Genomic DNA, 17,282 nt, shown 5'->3' with positions numbered 1-17,282 from the left:
TGTACTGCAGAGCTCTTATTCCACAGGGAGCTGAATTGCTGTTAGCAGATGGAGAAAGGCTCAGAGTTATGATGCAGGCAGACATCTGCGGCCTTCAGTAGGATGTTCTGGGTTGGGAACTATGAGTTGTCCTCCAAAACTCAGCCCCTGACACGGCCCTGCTGGAATCTTCACATTTATTTTAAATCTGAAAATGCTGAGATGTGGGCAGGTACCCAACCTAACACAGCTGTTTGTGCACAGACTGCCCCAGTGCCACCTCCCCTGAGCAGGAGCCGTCCCAGTGGTAGCTGCTATGCAGTAGCTGCTAGGAACAAGAATTGAAAACAGAGGAAATGCAAGAACACAGAAAATAGCTGCCTCTTCCAGAGCATCTCTGAAATATTCTGAGAGCATTACGAACATCTGATTTGGGATTTCTCTCTCCTAATTTTAGACATCTCCAGTGCTCATTAGCACTTTTACTCCCTTGGTAACTGTGCAGCAACAGATACCCAGATTTGATTTCCTCTTTAAGGACATCTGTTCTCTTACACCTCTGTCCCAGGACAAGCCAAGGCAGGCAGAAACCTGCGCTGTCCTTCCCTACACACAGTGTGATGCTCTGGGGTTTCCTAGTGGGCACACCCAGCTCAGAAGCCTCAGCTCACTATCGTTATCAGCTCAGAGAGTCACCCATGCAGCACATCTGAGGTTCTGCTTTATTCTTTCACTTATAAAGCACGTTATGAATTTGAGAGGAGGGAAAAAAACAACCCTTGGATGACTATAATTATATAGTATCACAATAAAGCATTAGTCGTTGCAAAACGACAAGGGAGTCCTTTATATAGCAATTAAGGAAGTTACACACCTTTTAATGAAGCGAACTTGGCCAGCTCTCAGCCAGGACTTGCTGGAGAATTGGCTGAGGAGCTCTGCATCACCAGCACTCATTCTCACGAGCGCTGGGCCAGGGGGCACAGTGCCTTTCCCCAGGCAGCTCCTGGAGGTCTCGGCAGCTCCAGGCACCGCTATCCAACTTCAGCTTTGGGCAGAACGGCAGCAACCAACACAGATCTCATCAAAACCCCATCCTGTCAACCCTACCACTATTCCTTCTGACACACAGTTTTAAATTTGGATAATTTTAGTTGATAATTCCAATAGCATTGGCATAGTAGACCCACATAAGAGATCTGACTCAGGCTGGACCACATTAATTTAAAAAAAAAAACAACAAGCCAACTAAAATGATATAAAGTCAATATGTTACTGCTGAGATCACTTTGAATCACCCACGTGATACATCTCAAAAATAATTACGAATATTGAAATGACACCAAACAGGTCTGCCCTTATGAGGCTCTTAGCCCCTCTAGTGCATATTTAGATTCATTCCAAAAAGAAAATGAAACATTTCTGCTAATTATAGGGCAATGCAAAGATGGGAACATAACAATGAACCTTAAGGACCGATCACCGAGCAGGTCTGCTGACAAGCTCTGGTCTGCTTCCCAGGTACCCGAGGCACCAGAGAAACAAGCCGTAATCGAAGCACATGGGGCAGCATCCTGCACTCCCCAGAAAGCTGATGGAGAAACACGAAGCTGAGCAACACTACAGCTCAGCAGCTGCAGGACTAATGAGGTCCCCATTCACATGAAAGAGAAAATATCGACCTGGGGAGCACCTTACCACTGCTCTCATCAGTGGTGCTGCTGACACTGGGAAACTGGTGTTTGCAATACAACAAGATGATGGCAAAACTTCAAAAGGCACATAAATAATAAAAATTAGGCAATATTCTCTGGCATAGAAACATAATGAATGTTATCTAGATAGCTGTGAAGAAGGCTAAGGGGTTATTAAGTCACAGCCAAAGAAACCCACTGCAGGGGGCAGAAATTCAATAAAAGGTGGTTTTTCAGTCAGACGAACAAACCTGTAATAAAAGAATCCAGTTGCTGTAAATGCAGAACAGCTGAGATGAAAAATCTGGAACGTTTGTCACAATGATGAGTGTAAGTAACCACCACAACAGCCTGCAAAACGTGCATCTCCACTGTGCCAGTGATGCTTGCAGTAAGATTCGATGTTTGTAGGCAGGAGCTTCATTTTGGCAGTGGTAACCGGAGCTGAATTGGGACTAAGTACAGGTCTGACTCACGCCTCGGGCTTCCACAGGGTACCAGCATGTCTCACAGCAGCCTCCAGCCCTGCAGTTGATGACTGGTAGCAGTGTGGGAGCTCTGCCCAGGATGGGAGCAGCACAGAGCGCAGCGCTGGGACCACAGAGCCACGCAGCAGCAATGCTGGGAACAGGAGCAGCCCAGGGCCTCCCACAGCACGGCTGAGATGTGCCAGCATCCCATGGGCAGGAGGACCTTACAGCCGAGTGCTGCTGCCCCTACAGCAGCACAGACTGGGTTGTGCAGGACACGGGCATCCACGTGCCTGCATGTGCAGCAGTGCTGTTCCTGTGCGCTCGGGCAGGAGCAAAGCTGCACATCTGTGCAGGTACCTGAAACTGCAGCACAGAGAGGCGCTGGAGAGAGAGAGAGAGAGAGAGAGCCATGCACCACGAGGACTGAGCTAACGAGGCTGGCACCAGCACTGCTTTGGTGGTTTTTTGGTTTCTTTTGGCTTTTTCGTCTCTCATTGGCTTTACAGAGTTGATTGAAAGAGAAGATTCTGTTTAATGGATTTCAGCGTTCAGGTCAGGGTGATCCCAATCAATAATGAAATGCTTCAAAATATTGCCATTCTGTGCTAAAGCAGACAGCCCTAAATAAGGCATTCAGCACAACTTCCTCCCACCATTAAAATACTCCGAGCTGTGGCTCTGCTGGCCATGCCCAGCTCTATTATACCCTGCAAGTGCCTACTAATTAACAAGCAGTTAAACCCAACTGTTGAGAGCTTGGAAGCATTTCCAAATACTGTGGCTCTCTACTGTGGGAGAAATAACTGCGGGCAAACTCAGAGCAGGCATGTTTGCAACAATTGCCTTTAAACTGACATTCAAACCAAATGTAAAACAGACTGAGCAGAACAGGTCAGGGTGACCTGAAATGCTCAGGGAAAAAATTGAGGAAAAAAAAAGTGAAGGGAGGGGTTCAGTGCTCACATTGCTTCTGCAGTACGGGGAGGAAAGCAGCACTCTGCCTGCCCTGCCTACCAGGAGCTGCGCTTCCATCACTGCTTCAGATTCATTTCCCACTGCTGCCAACGCAGATGGAGCAGGTGGGCTCCTGTCTGCTGAATGTGAGCACAGAGAGCTGCAAGAGCTGTCCTGGGGAGAAATAACATTAAAGCCAGTGCTCCCTCCTGAGCTGTAGAGCAGAACTTTTCCAGTAGTAAATTCTTCACGCCGACACTGCACCCTCACAGCTCTGCGCAGTGCTGCACGCTGACTCCCCTGGCAGAGCAGGGCTGCCATCTGTGCTGAGCCTTCGTCCTCTGCATCGCTCATGTGAGCTGTGCTTCCCCTGCACTCAGCTGCCTGGGGTCTCTCCTCCCCAGCTCATTTCTTGGGGCATTTTGATTTCCATCCTCACAGCAAATGAACCCAAAGCTGAGCCATGCAGTGGCGCTGGAAACAGCACCTTGAAGTTCTGCACATTTTTGAGACAGAAAGAAAGAAAATTGAGCCCAGGACATGCTGAAACTTCTATTTGGCAACACTGACATTGCAGGCAATAAAATGGGCCTATATGCAGGAACATGAGACTCACTAGCATAACTGTTTGACATTCTAGGTTTTGGACAGAAAATGTCTGATTTTGTGCCAGTTTTGGTAGAGCTACATGATTGAGAACACAGACGAGCTACAACAACACCCATTCAAATGCTGGGACCGAATTTCTGTAAAGAAAAGCATCCCTTTCCCTACTTATGCCTGTGAAAAATTACAAAATGGGAGCGAGCCATTCAAAGAGGCTCTGGTCTGAGTGAGAACCCAATCACCCAGTTGCTGAGACATTATTTCAGATCATGAGGTTTTAAATTAAGGAAAAGAACACTTCCCAAAACTGAAACACAGACATAACGAAGTTAATGTTTAGGTAGTAGAAACATGCAGCTGTTTCCAGAAGCTCCCAATGCTCCATCAGCCTCACTCCCACATCACCACACACAGGAGCCAGCAGACATCATCCGTACGTACCTCCAAGAGTCATCCCTGCCTCGTAGCACTTCCGCAGGCGGCAGGATGGGCAGTTTTTCCTCCTGAACTTGTCAATGGTGCAGTCGTTCCGGCTGGCACACAGGTACTTCTGCTTACCTAGAAACACCAGAAGGAATGGCAGATGGGTGGTGGGCACCAATCAGACCAGACTCAAAAAAGAGAAATGGGCTCTCGTTGTCTCAGTATCACTCAGCATCCACTGGGCTCTCATTGCAGACGACAGCAACGCTGCTTTTCCACCTCAGTGCTGCGATGCTTCACTCAGAACCGCCTCTCCTTTCTCACAGCTCTGCAGCCCAGAGCTTGGCAGCAGCACATGGTGCCCAGAGATGGCCTCCTAGGCTGCAGGGAAAGCTCTCAGCCAGCACAGTGAGCACAGCCATTCCCACAGGGCATGCTGCCTACACGCAGAGTGCTGCCACCAGTGAGCTTCGAGCAGCTGGCACTGCCTTCTGGCCAGAGGAAGAAACAGAGAAAGGAAAGAAAGTGACCACGTCAGTGCCGACTTCTCAAGTCACCCCAGAAAACTGCTGGTGGAATAGGAAAAAAACCACATTTCTTCAGCTGCTGCTACAGAAGGGGTTCACTGCCAGATACGCGCTTGGTATAGAAATGCCACCACGCATCTTTATGTGCACTTTTCAGAGGTTGTCCTTTAGAGGAGGAAAGTCACTCTTGCGGTGTGCAGCACGGTAGAAGTACGTAATGCTATAATGTGATGGAAAGTACAGTGATAATAGCAGGGCAGCAAAGGCTTTGGCTGTGGTAAATAAAGACAAATCCAAGCACAGCACTCGGGGACACAGAAATGAAGGGCAAAAGCTGCTTAGCTTTGGAAGGCCTCAGGTAGGCAGGGATCTCCAGCAAGATACCCTCACCTCCACTGCCAACCCTTAAATGAGGGCTGGGAAGGGGTGGATCCTGGCTCCATCCCTCCTGGTCACTCAGCAGCACTGCACACACCTGAGCTCCCCTGGATTGGCCCTGCCTTCCCACCAGGTGCTCCATCATTGCATCAGGCCATTAGCATTGCCACTACCAATTAATTAATAAATAACAGTTAAGTCCTAATGAAGCGTAACTAATAAAGATAGTTTGGTTTGCACATCTTTCATCTCTTGCTTGGCTCTTTGCTTCAATGACAGCAGCTTTCCCTCCAACAAGCCTTCAGAATGCTGCAGGTGACCATGGAGCTGCTCAAGCACTGCTGCACATCTCTGCAGTGTGCAGAATTGAGTCCCTGGAAAGCAGCTCCCTCTCCGCTCACAATTCCCTTCGCAGTGCTGTTTGGGGATGCTGCCCACTCCTGCTAATTGGGCTGGCTGCCTGCAGCTTACAGACTGGTACTGGGGAGCTCATAGCATCAGGAGCTGCTGTCCCAAAGCTCTGCTGCTGTGGGTCTCGCCGTGTTGGCACCAATAACTGTATCCTATAGACTGCATTTGCAGCCATCAGGAGAAAACTGGAGCCGTGTTTGCTGAGATCCTGCACAGCAGCACCTTCCAGGTGCTAAAGAGAATCAGAGGAAGCTACTTCATGCATGTATCTTAGCTTCACCTTCTCACTTGCTTAGACAGCAGCCACCAGAAATCCAGATTTCATCTCATTTTCTTCACTGCTCCATTTGCTACACGTACCAAGAAGGAACTTCCCTTCCTGACTCATAATTTGTTTTTGTATCAAGTCTGAACACGTTCACTGGATCAAGACTTGTCTGATATTCTTCATGCCATTCCAAACTCAGCTCGATGTATAATAGAGCCATATGCCTTATAGATTCTGTCAGAGCAGATTAACTGGGAAATCAGGCTATATTGGGTTTCAATGCTATTTATTGTCCTGCAAGTGTTTTTTTGTTTGTTTGTTTGTTTTTTAACACTTAAAATACTATTTCATTTCATCAAAGATTCATTGAAAGGATGAGGTTGAATAATGTAACCATTCTGACATTGCACTGATTTTGGTTCACTTATTTAATGACTCCCCACCTCCCACTCACATCTCCACAACATATGAGAAAGAGAAGAAGTGGCCAAGAGCTACACAGTACTCATAAATCTTATTGGCATCATTTGTTGCTTCACCATTGTTCTCCAGGTTCCAAGATATCATTAAATCATTTGTTTTCTGCAATCGTGGCAATGCTGGAGCCCACGGAAGTTTCCACCCCTCCTACACTGCTCATGACTCTGAAATTGCACATCTGTATCTTCTGGCTGCCACCCTCAATCTCCACCTGCAAAAGCGTACCTGCAACCAGCAATCATCACAGCATCACATGTAAGTAGTGATAAGGCCCAGTGTCACAACCACCTCCTCTCACAGTGCACGCCCACAGGGCTGTGCCTAAGGGCTGAAACAACAGCGTACAGGTGAACTTCTAAGAACTGTTCCCATTAAAAACTGATGATGCCATCCTCAGTGCCTTAGCTGTTGAAGTTGCAGAAATAATGGAGAGAGAGTGCATTACCAACAGCATGTGATACCTTGCTAAACACTCTCAATACTGTTCTCATCAGTTCCTCCTCTTATTCCCCCGCCCTTTTGCTCATTATCAGTGCTAAGGGCACTCAGAAAGGCCTCAGAAGCAGCTTGCACAGAATCCCACAGAACACAAGCATCATCCTGCCTTTCAGCCGTTCATCGAGGACGATGAGTAATACACAACTTCAGCTGAAACTGGGTTACTTGGAGTTATTTTTATGCCATAGGAACCAGGTGCTGAGGCCATCCTCTCTCCACTTGACCTCTTTATGTGCTTGCATCAAACAAGAATGGATGCTCTACTTTTGCAGGAAGCTGATTTTGCTCTCCTTTCCCTCCAGTTTCCCTGCAGGATTCCTGTCTCACAGCAACACCCAACACTGGGAGGCTCTTTTGGCGTGTCCAACAGCCAGGGCTGGGACCTCCGGACAGAGCATGGATGCCTCATAGCTCAGCCAAGGCATGAGGCAGTGCCAGGAGCACTGCATGACCATCCTGCCTGGCTCCTTCCCCTGCCCTGTCTCGCCTCCCTAGACTAAACTACAGCATTGTTGCCACGATAACAGCTCAAAATCTTCAAGAGGTCGAGCTCCCTTGATGAACTGCACTTGGGCAGTACAGCAGCTGCTTGCACCCCACAAGGACACCCCAGGGCCAGGCCCCACGCTGTCCCAGGCCCCGGGCAGGGCAGCAGGCCACCAGCCCAGGGGCTTTCCTAGATGAGATGGCTGAGCAGCCCCGGCTGCCCCTCGGTGTGCTGGCCCTGCTTGCTGGCATGGTGGGGATATGGGGACGCACTGGGTGCCCACAGGCAGTGAGCCTCAGCACCTGGAGCACAAAGCACAGCACTGTGCACACTGTGAGATCTCTGCCACAGTTTTGTTTCCCTGCCAGTGGGCTCAAGGAATGCAAGATTGAAGTCCCAGTCAATATGTTGCCCAATGGTCACGGCGCAGTGTTTTTGGTGAAATGATGAGACCTGTCTGCCTGGTTCACAGAATCAGCTCTTTGGGACACATACCAATTTTCTGTTATTTGTACGCACTGAGTCTGGCACTGTTTATTTTAAGCTGTTAGCCATTAACAAAAGGGAAACAAATGGTAATGGAAAGACTGCTCACACATCTGCTTCTGCTTTGTGTGAGAATCAGCTGCTTGCCTGCCTTGTCCTAACGCCTGGGGACTTAAAGGGGTCCTTTTCCCTATCTGCAAAACCTGGGAGCCTGGATAACTCCTGTCCCAACCATGGATAGGGTGGACATGGTTTGTAACGTGAACCCATGACCCAGCAGAGTCCACATTGTGTCACTGTCCCCCTTAAGGCAGTGCCCTGAACCCCTGCCCCTCGCCCCACCATGGGCAGCCCAGGGCTGCTGCTGCAGCACCCATGGCAGCTCCTTTTCCAGCCAGGACTGAGCAGTGTTTGCCACAGACATGAGCTGCTGTAATTAATTAATAATAAGCCACTATTAATAGACTACCTTTGCAAAGTAGTTTTCTTAATATTCACTCATATTTACCGCAATAGTGAAGAAAACCAAAGTGTCCATCGTGATGCAGCACAGACCTCCAGCTGCCCTCTCTCAGGGCTGTGATTCCAGCAGCCTGAGGAGGCCAGGAAGGTGTGCAGACTCTGCATGGGGCTGCCTGCTGGCAGAGCTAGAGGGAAGGCCTCCAGGGAGCCAAAACCAGTGGTCTACAAGTGAGAACATTCAGCAGGCAGATAGACAAGCATGGAAGCTGCAGGCATTGGCAAACTATCAGCATGTGCAGGTAACAGCTGAACTTAGGAGGCAATCCAGGGAGAAGAGGGCTGCAAGATGAGGCTAAATGACAAGCCTTAAAATCAAACAGCTCTAGGACTATGCGCAGATAAGAAGGTATCATTGAAGGTGCTTAAATCCAGCAAGAGATATTGGATTGTTGCTAAATGATGTGTAGTTGTTTGACTCCCTGGCAACAAGACAAATCCGTGATGCTCTAACTCAGGCTGACCTGAAGTCAGTCTGTCTCAAGCTCCACGCAGCGCCACGTCTGACCTCTCCTAGACCAGAGCAGAGCTGTCAGTTTACTTCAGACTTCACACAAGCAAAGAGAAGCTGCTGGCTAGCAGACTCATGCAGAGCAGTCACCCAGTGGCACTAGTGCCGGACACCCATGGGAAGCCCTGCGCTGGGCTGCTGGGATGGCAAGGGGAGAGCAGCAGAAGTGTCAGCAGCGCCTGCGATTTCACCTTCTACCTTCTTCTCTTTCCATTGACTTTTAAGGGTAAGAATACTCAAAGGGTCATGAGAAACCAAACACTGAGACAGTAATACCATGGTGGTGTAGTTGCGGACCCAAATCCTTTGCACAATGTCACATTAGCAATGAGAGGGGATAATTGTAAAACACAGTGACAGCCTTTGAAAGCTGTTCAATTCAACTCACAGCCACCTCAAAAACTGGCAAGAAACTGTTGTTAGCTCTGATACATTTCTCTGGTCTAAGGCCAGTCCTTGGCAGGTCAACACACACACAGTGCACAAAAGGCAATGACCACAGACTGCAGAGCAGCCTGGCTCTGAGTCCTCTGGGAAATTTGCCAAATCTGATTTGGGGTTTGTTTGTTTGTTAATTTAGCTCACTGTCCCATCAAGAACGCAGCCTGTGGAGTCACAGTCCTTGTACAATTAACAAATACACAGTTAGCAGAGCGGCGTGCTTTGGCTGGTATTTTACAGGTTGTAAAACTAGAAAGATTATTATGGTGAAAAGAGATAATCAAAATAAATCACCTGTGTTGTAGGCTTGCAGAAAAAAACTCCTAAGGGAGGGATCTCCAGAAGAGATCCTTTCCCAGTGGCAGTCAGCCCTTAAATGGGGTCCAGGAGAGGTGCAGCCAGGCTCCAGTCCTTCTGGTCACACAGGTGAATCGCCTTCAGCTGTGCTCTCATGGCTGACTCAGTCCTTGCCTCAGGTGATCAATCAGTGGTTCAGGCCACGACTCAACAGTTCCCATAGAGTCCTGCAGTATCACACAGAGGCAGCTACTTCAATGGCCAAGATGGCCATGAGCCCTCCTGCAGTCCTGGGGGGATGAGGAAGGTTCTCATTTCTCAGGGATGTGAGCAGGGTATGGAAAAGTAACTCCTTTCCTGGATGGGATGGGATGGGATGGTACAGCAGGAACTCCCAAGGGAAATCCCTGGAGAAAAACTCAGTTCTGTTCTTTCTAATGGTGACTGATTTCAAAGTGTGTTGTGTTTGGAGCACTTATCTGTTTCAGGACCAAAGCCTCTGGCTCACAGAGCCATCTGAATTGTGCAGAGCGATGCCCCTCCTATTTGTGTTAGGATAAATGAAATCTGCACAGGGGTGGATGTGCCTCTTGTTCACCAAATCTTCGGTTCTGTAGAAGAAGGAGGAAGGAGGAGGAGCCCTCCATGGGCTGTGGCTGTGCCTGGCAGCAGTGGTGCAGCAGAACCTGGTGGGGCTCTGAGCCCCAACCAAAGAGTGGTGACGGACAGGGAGAGGTGAAGGTCATTTCTGACTACAGAACATGAGGCTGTCAGGACTGCAAGTGTGGAAAGTCCACATCAGAGCTGGAGAATCTGCAGCAGCGGTTTTAGAGCTTGCCTATATTTAACCTGGACAGCTTAAGAGAGGCTGTGAATCAAAGCAGCTGACAGAAAGAGACCAGGAAAATACTCTTCTCTTCTCTACTAATTCTCCCAGAATCGTTCTCAAAGAGTTGGTTGGATTCAGTGTGTTTCAGGAGGAAAACCAATGTTATAACTTCTTCTTTTAAAACTTTTTTTTCCTTTTCTAATCCCTAAGCCAGGGCATGCCCATAAAGTCTTATTAAACACCCTTGAACTACTGCAAAATAATTCCAGTACTGTACTAGGCAAAGACTGTGATGAAACTATAACCTATGTATCCAGCTTTTCCCTGTTCTCTCCAAGGTGATCTCTTTGTGCTGCTCTTCAGTTCGTAGCACGCTGCTTCTCTGACCTTTCCTAACTAATGACACTAGAATCAGGAAGGAAACAAAAGCACTGGAGAAGCTTTCCAATTTGCCATTGTAAAACATCCCCAAAAGTGCCCAAAGGTTTTCAGAGATTCATTTTATGGGCTGCAAGACATAGAAACACACTGAGTAAGAGCTTTCAAAGGTACTCAGATTTAACTAGGCAACATCTGGCTGGAAAGTCACCAGCAACATTCAGTATTTATAAACAAGTCTGATTTACTGTCTATTCCCCAAAATAAAGATGCTATCCATGTATCTCAGAGTAAAATAAACTCCCTCTCTTCTTAGATCTAGTTACTCAGTAAACAAAATGCATTTACGTTGAATGTTTTGCTGAAGACCACTGGGCACAAAATAACGAGTGGTCCTGTACCTACCCTATGTCTGGGTTAAACCCAGATAAACTGCCTCCCATTACTCCTGCATAACACCTTCCTACGTCACTTCTGAAGTTGGAAATAGCCACAGAAGCAGGGAAGACGCACAGATAGGAACAAAGCTGCAAGAAGTTCTGTGGGAAGTTGCAGCCCCAGGACTGAGCCCTGCTATCCGCAGGAGCTAGGTGCCACAGCCTCCCTGTTTGTCAAGCTGTGGCTCCCTGCTCTTGCCCAGCTCCCTCACCTTCAGCTGCCATTTATCCAGGCTGTCGCTGTGCTTCCCTCTGCCACCTGAAGCCCAAGCCCAGAAGTGTGGTGCTGCCCCACAGCTGCCACCCCTCTGTTTCCCTAGCGCTGTGCCACATTTGCAAATAGGGCACTCAGCACTTGACATCTTTAAAAAGAAAGTATCCCCAGAAAAGGGGTTTATTCCATGTAGAGATATCTGCCATGTATAAAAACAACACAGAAATCTGTGGGACTCTGAAGGAACTGATGGAAGTTGCATTGAAATCAGTGGACATCCACTCCCTGATATGCAGTGGGACCACTGCCTGATAGAGGGGCCAGAGGGAAACGCTTCGGCACATGGCCCCTCGGCCAGAGGATCTTGCTCATGGAACGCCAGCTAGCAGCTCTGTGCCTGCCACAGGCCAACGCCTGCCCTTGGAACAAAAGCACTTGGCATCTGAACCTGCAAAAGGATTTCTTTTCCATTTTTATGTGCTGCAAAGAGCAGCCAGGTGCTGCTGCTGTGGGTGCCCCCGGCAGGAGGCAGCCCCCACTCCTCCCTGCAGCACACTGCGTGCAGGGGGCAGGACCCCACCTGGCACAGCCGCTGCTGGACCCCAGAGCAACCACACGCCTTAACCCTCTGCAACACCTCGAGTCTGGGAAAGCAGGAAGGGGTGCAAACGCTCTTAAAATTTCGTGATCCAAGACAGACGAGAAAGGGAACAACGACACAGTGCATGGTTTAAGAACAGTGCAAACAGGGCAGGCTGCAGCCTGCCTTCCCTGCATCCTCCTCCGCGCAGTGCTGTGCTGTGCAGGACAGAACTCAGTGCAGGAGGAGCAGTGCTGCAGCACCTCTCCTGTTTCTTCAGGAATGTATCTGACAGAGAGCCAAGGCTCCACTTACTATAAATCAACAGTTACTTGCTGACTTAAACAAGCATCTGTTATTTACTCTGGATGCACAGCCAATCCATTTGGCCTTGCACAAAATTGGTGTAGAGACACATTTGTAAATGATTTACGTGGGAAAAATGCCAACCATTATCTATTAATGCGATTGGACAGCCTATTTTGGCAATAGGATGCGAGTGTCCTCTGCAGTTCCAAGGAGCCACTCCCAGCACGGGTGATGGAGGAAGGGAAACAGGGCTCCACGCAAAGTGCAAAATGGCTTGGTTACTTTCTGAGAGCAATCCGTGAAATAGATTTACAGACAGATAACAACAAGGTCTGTTTAGACTCAAAGGTCTCCCTTACATTTAAGTCACTCCTAAGTTTAGGAGATCTCAGAAATCCACCACACGTCATCCCCACCACTCTCCTCTCTGCCCCCTTGGCTTGGAAGATTCGCAAATTAAGTAAGGCTGCTGATTTTTTTTCAACAGAATGAAAACCAAACGATGCAGCAAACGCTTCAGCACACGTCGTTAACGACCTCCCTGCGGGTGGGGGAGCTCAGCAGCTTTCGAGTCAGGCTGCTTTCCTGGAGAAGCCCGGGGGAGGGATGGGTGGGATGGGTGGGATGCCCGCCCCTCCGCTCCGGGCGCGTTATTTACCTTCGGCCGCCCGCTTGAAGAACACTTTGCAGCTCCCGCAGGTCAGGGCTCCGTAGTGGCACCCGGACGCCTCATCGCCGCAGATCAGACACGTCTTCTGAGGTGGAAAGTAATAGTCGATGGGCAGCATGTGCTCCCGGCCAGCCTCCAGCCTGCAGAGAGAAGAGAGCAAGGACGAGGGAAGGGTCAGCCAAGGCGGTCAGGAGGAGCTACTGGTGAGCGCAGCGGATGGCACTTGGAAGAATGTTCATGGCAAAACCCCACATTTCAGTGCCACGATAAGCCAAGGGCTGCTCAGGAAGAAGGCATGAGATCACAAAGCCCAGCCTAGCTCCTAACGCACGGAACAGCACGCGGGGTTGTGACTCCTGCCTTCATCCCAGGTACATGTGTGACAGTGAATGGCAAAGTGCAGCTACTGTGACAGCACAGCCTGGGAAGGGGAGATGGCCAACACTGGCTGCTGCGCTATTGGTGTGATTTTGGCTTCTGTAAAAAGGTTTATCCATGCTCATTAAGCTAGTTGATCCAACATTGTGTCATTGTTGTCACACCACTACGGATGAATTTATCCTTTTGATTCCTAATCAAAACAGACTAGTTTTTACAAAGCCATCAAACTCAAAACCTTTTCTTTTCTGCTTGCTTAGTTCCTACTCATTCCCTCTCTGAATCCCCAGCAATAGCTGGCTTGAACTCACTTCCAGGATGCCTTCCTCATCCGTCTGACTACTAAGCTAGTCAGAATCCTCTGCTGGAAATATTAAGCAGTGCTCTGAACATGTTCCAGCAGACTCCTGTTTATACCCATCCCAGGATGAAGGCACTGTACCTCTTCTCCTCCCTGTCACAACAGTGCACTGGGAATATCGTCTGCTCCTTGCCCTGCAATGGCCCCATAGCCAGAGAGATGTCCAGCTGGCAAGCAGATGTTGGAAACCAACCTCAGATCCCAAAATACAAAACGTAGCGTTGACCATGCAATAGCTGTGATTGTATACTGGAAATGGGTGAGTGCGGATTGCTGAGCTTCCCATTTTCCTCTCACCTACTCAGTAGCCTGAATGACCTCCTTGGGGTTTTCAGTCTGGGTGGCTGGAAACAAGGATGGGGACAGAAAGCAGCCCTTAGCAGGTGCACAGCACAGACCCCAGGGAAGCTCAGAGTCTCCTGTGCCTGCTGCCACTTCCCCTATCTCCCACATTCGACAAAACCTTTTCCAAGTTCTGCTGGGAAAGCACAAGGCCTCTGCATCCCTTGCACAACCCAGGCAGATCCCAACAGAACTCCAGGCCTGCCACATCTCCTTACTCACCTGTGTGCCCAAAGCCTTTCCCTGGAGCTGCTGCCAGTCTGCCCCCTCCCTTCTGGCACACAGCGCTGTGCAGCAGCTTCCCATCAGATCTGATGGGAGAGATGATTTTCAGAACTGCAAGCTGATGCATGTCTGGGCAGCATGACAAGTAGTAATATTTTAAGTTATTTACTAAAATTGACTTTCTGTAGAAACACTGGGCTAGGCAACTGGCTTCTAATTACCAATAGGTCACTGCCATTGTCTGGCTGAAAATATGTGTGCTTGTAGTTTCTGGAGTTTGAACGCTTGCAGACAGGAGTGAATGTCTCAGTGCCAGAGCTTATTGTGTAAAGATCTTTGTACTTGGAAAGGCCCTGCTTGGCCTATAGGGTGAAGCATCAGCACATATCCCAGGGCAAGGGACCGCAGTGCTGGCAGGCAGCCCCTGTCCCAGTACTGTTCCCAGGGCCTGCAGGCGGCTCTGCCCTTCTGCACGTGGCTCAGGCCAGAGGACATCTGACATGCAGAAGAAGCGGCTGGCCAGATCAAGGTTTAATTAAGGAAAGATATGTGTGTTATTTGTCTGTCCCAAACACCAAATTTTCCACTTGAGTTTGCATCTCCTCAGGCATTTCTAGCTGCCTGCACTGCTGCCCTGCACTCACTCAGTCCTGAGGCAGTGCTGGAAGGCACAGTGCAGCTTCCCTGAGGCAGCCTCACAGGTCACAGCAATCCCAAAAACTGGGAGACTGTGCAACCTGTGCTCACACACAGCACTCCCTGACAGCACTGACACTGCTTCCACTGGGAGAGCTCAAGGACCAACAACTCTGCAGGAGAACTGCAGCGAGGCCAGCAGTATGTACTGCTCACCAGAGCAGCTGCCTGGCCGTAATCTTTTGTTTAGAGATTTTAACTCTGGCAATAGGAGCACTTCTTTGGTTCAGAATACCCATTCTCTTCTGTCCGACTTCCAAAGAGATACAAATTGGACTGAGGTGCGAGAGGCTGCAAATGAGAAAAAGCACCTGCTGAGGAACAGATGAAGAGATCTGATTTGTTTAAACTATGCCACAAATTGGAAAATACTTGGCCATGCAGACAGGTCTCGAGGGGCTGGTGCTATTGTTCCATGGATAACTAATTGGGATGTTTAATTACAAGCAAAGGCCAGCTTTGCTTACAGCACACCGGAGCGCTGTGCCCTTCACATACATGATGGCTGTGCCTACTGAAACGTGTCTGCCTGTAATAAACTCCCAAGGAGTGAAGTATGAAATGTATGAAATGGCACAATTATTTGGTGAGATCAGAACTCAGGCTCTTCTCTGTCCTCTGATCTTGTTGTCATTTCTGTCCTTCAAAACCGATGCTATTTTATATTCCACATTAGAGAGCTATGCACATCCTACCTAGATATAGATATAGAATAACTGGAACAGCCATTTTATCCCTCATTCTTAAGGCATGAAACAAAAGTTTCGAGTCACTTGTTGTCTTTTCAGCAATAGTAATCAGCATCAGTGACTCATCCGGAAATGCTGCTGAACTATCCTTTCCAAACAAACTCAACTTCCAGGACTTTGAATTACTGTTCAAATGGAGGAGATCAAAGAATATCCTACATTGGAAGGGACCCACAGGGATCACAGAGTCCAACCCCCAGCCTCACGCAGCACCACCCAAACCCTGTCAGAGCTGTGTCCCAGCACTCCCTGAGCTCAGGGCTGTGCCCACTGTCCTGGGAGCTGTGCCATAACCACCTCCCTCAGGGGCAGAGCCTTTCCTCACCCCTCCAGACCTTCAGGGCTCCACGCAGGCCCCCCTCTCCTTATAGCTGGCTACAACTCTCTTGCCTTTAGGCACGTAGGTGCAACAAATGCCTCCCATCTCATCCTCCCTTCCCCCCACCCCCCTGCCTTCCCCTGACCCCCAGCACTCTCCCAGCCCAGCACAGCCAGGCTGCATCACCACCACTTCTTCCCAGGCCCTGGCAGCACCACAGCCCAACCAGCATCACCACAGGGCTCAGCTGCTGCCATAAGGAAAAGCTGCTAAGAAATGAACAACAGGGTGATACAAAAGCTTTGCTAAAATTGTCTTATTCATCCTGCATTTGCTTGGATTCCAGCAACGCTAGACCTCTCCTTCAGCGTGTTACCCTTTTTGTCCTCTACATGCAATTAGAAATGTGAAAAGGACTAATTTCTCTCCCTCTGTAAGGCCTTTTCTGTTATTTGTGCTGTGTATCTCAGGCAGGAAATAAGCAAAAGGGACTCTCACAGAAACAGCTGTTGTGATGACAGAAGGAGGGGCCGAGAAGACCTTGGAATATTTTTGAGGCTTAATTACTTAGAGCTGCAAAGTAGGTTAGCAATCGGGGCTTGAATGGCACGAGACAACACAACGCATTTTTAAACAGTTCCTCCTGAGAAAAGTCCTGCAAGCACCAGCGTAGCTCCACACACCTGCGTTTGGTGCTCCTGTGTGAGCCCACAGGCAGACGGGGCTCTTCGACAGCCCCACGCTGTGCAGGTCTGCATGGAGATGGGGATGGGACGGAATGAGCGTGCATTGAAGGTTAACTCTGCCATAACTCTGCTGCCCTCAGGGGTCTGCACTCGGGAAGGCTCTGACCTCCAGTGCTCATCGTGTCTGAAGATTGATATTCCAACAGCTGCTCCTCAGAGGGCACAACAGAGCTGAGATGTGAGATGGAGCAGCACAGCCTGCAGAGTGCTCCTATTCCCGAGTTATATTCACTGCCCACTGAACTGAAAGCATCTGCCAGGAATGCCTGGGGTTATAAAAAGATGCCAATTTGCCTTTTCTTTTTCATCTTAAAAGAGAAAAAAAATGCAAGAACAAAATGTAACATAAAAAGTGGGTAATGGAGCAGGAACTGCAATGACGGTACCTTTAATGATCTATTTTCCAGCTGGTTTCTAAGAGCTTTTAAGAGGGTTCTCAGAACACACTGGTGGTGACACAGTGGTGAGCCAGCATGGAGGACTTATGGGCAGAGTGCCCACACCTGCCCTCAGCAGGAGGCAGCCTCGTGTGGGGCAGAGGGGCTGCAGGCAGTGTGAGGGCTGCTGCCCACAGCGTGCAGTGCTGCACCCCCAGGCTCTGCTGCTCCCCCTATGCT

The 17,282-nt window shown here is 49.1% G+C and overlaps 1 protein-coding gene across 1 annotated transcript in view; it reads right to left on the bottom strand.

Moving 5' to 3' along the window:
* The window catches only part of AR (androgen receptor), a 46,883-nt gene that overhangs the window by 12,204 nt on the left and 17,397 nt on the right, over positions 1 to 17,282 (bottom strand). Inside the window, exons 2-3 of the mRNA XM_085230789.1 lie at positions 12,838 to 12,989; positions 4,148 to 4,264 (exon numbers count right to left, since the gene is read on the bottom strand). Coding sequence (XP_085086915.1) covers positions 4,148 to 4,264; positions 12,838 to 12,989 — 269 coding nt within the window. The remainder of the gene's footprint in view (positions 1 to 4,147; positions 4,265 to 12,837; positions 12,990 to 17,282) is intronic.

The sequence above is a fragment of the Meleagris gallopavo genome, chromosome 9, assembly GCF_905368555.1.
Source record: "Meleagris gallopavo chromosome 9, MGAL_WU_HG_1.1, whole genome shotgun sequence".
Classification (NCBI taxonomy): Eukaryota; Metazoa; Chordata; class Aves; order Galliformes; family Phasianidae; genus Meleagris; species Meleagris gallopavo.
The sequence above is the reverse complement of the archived record's forward strand: the minus strand, read 5'-3'. Positions and strand labels throughout refer to the sequence as shown.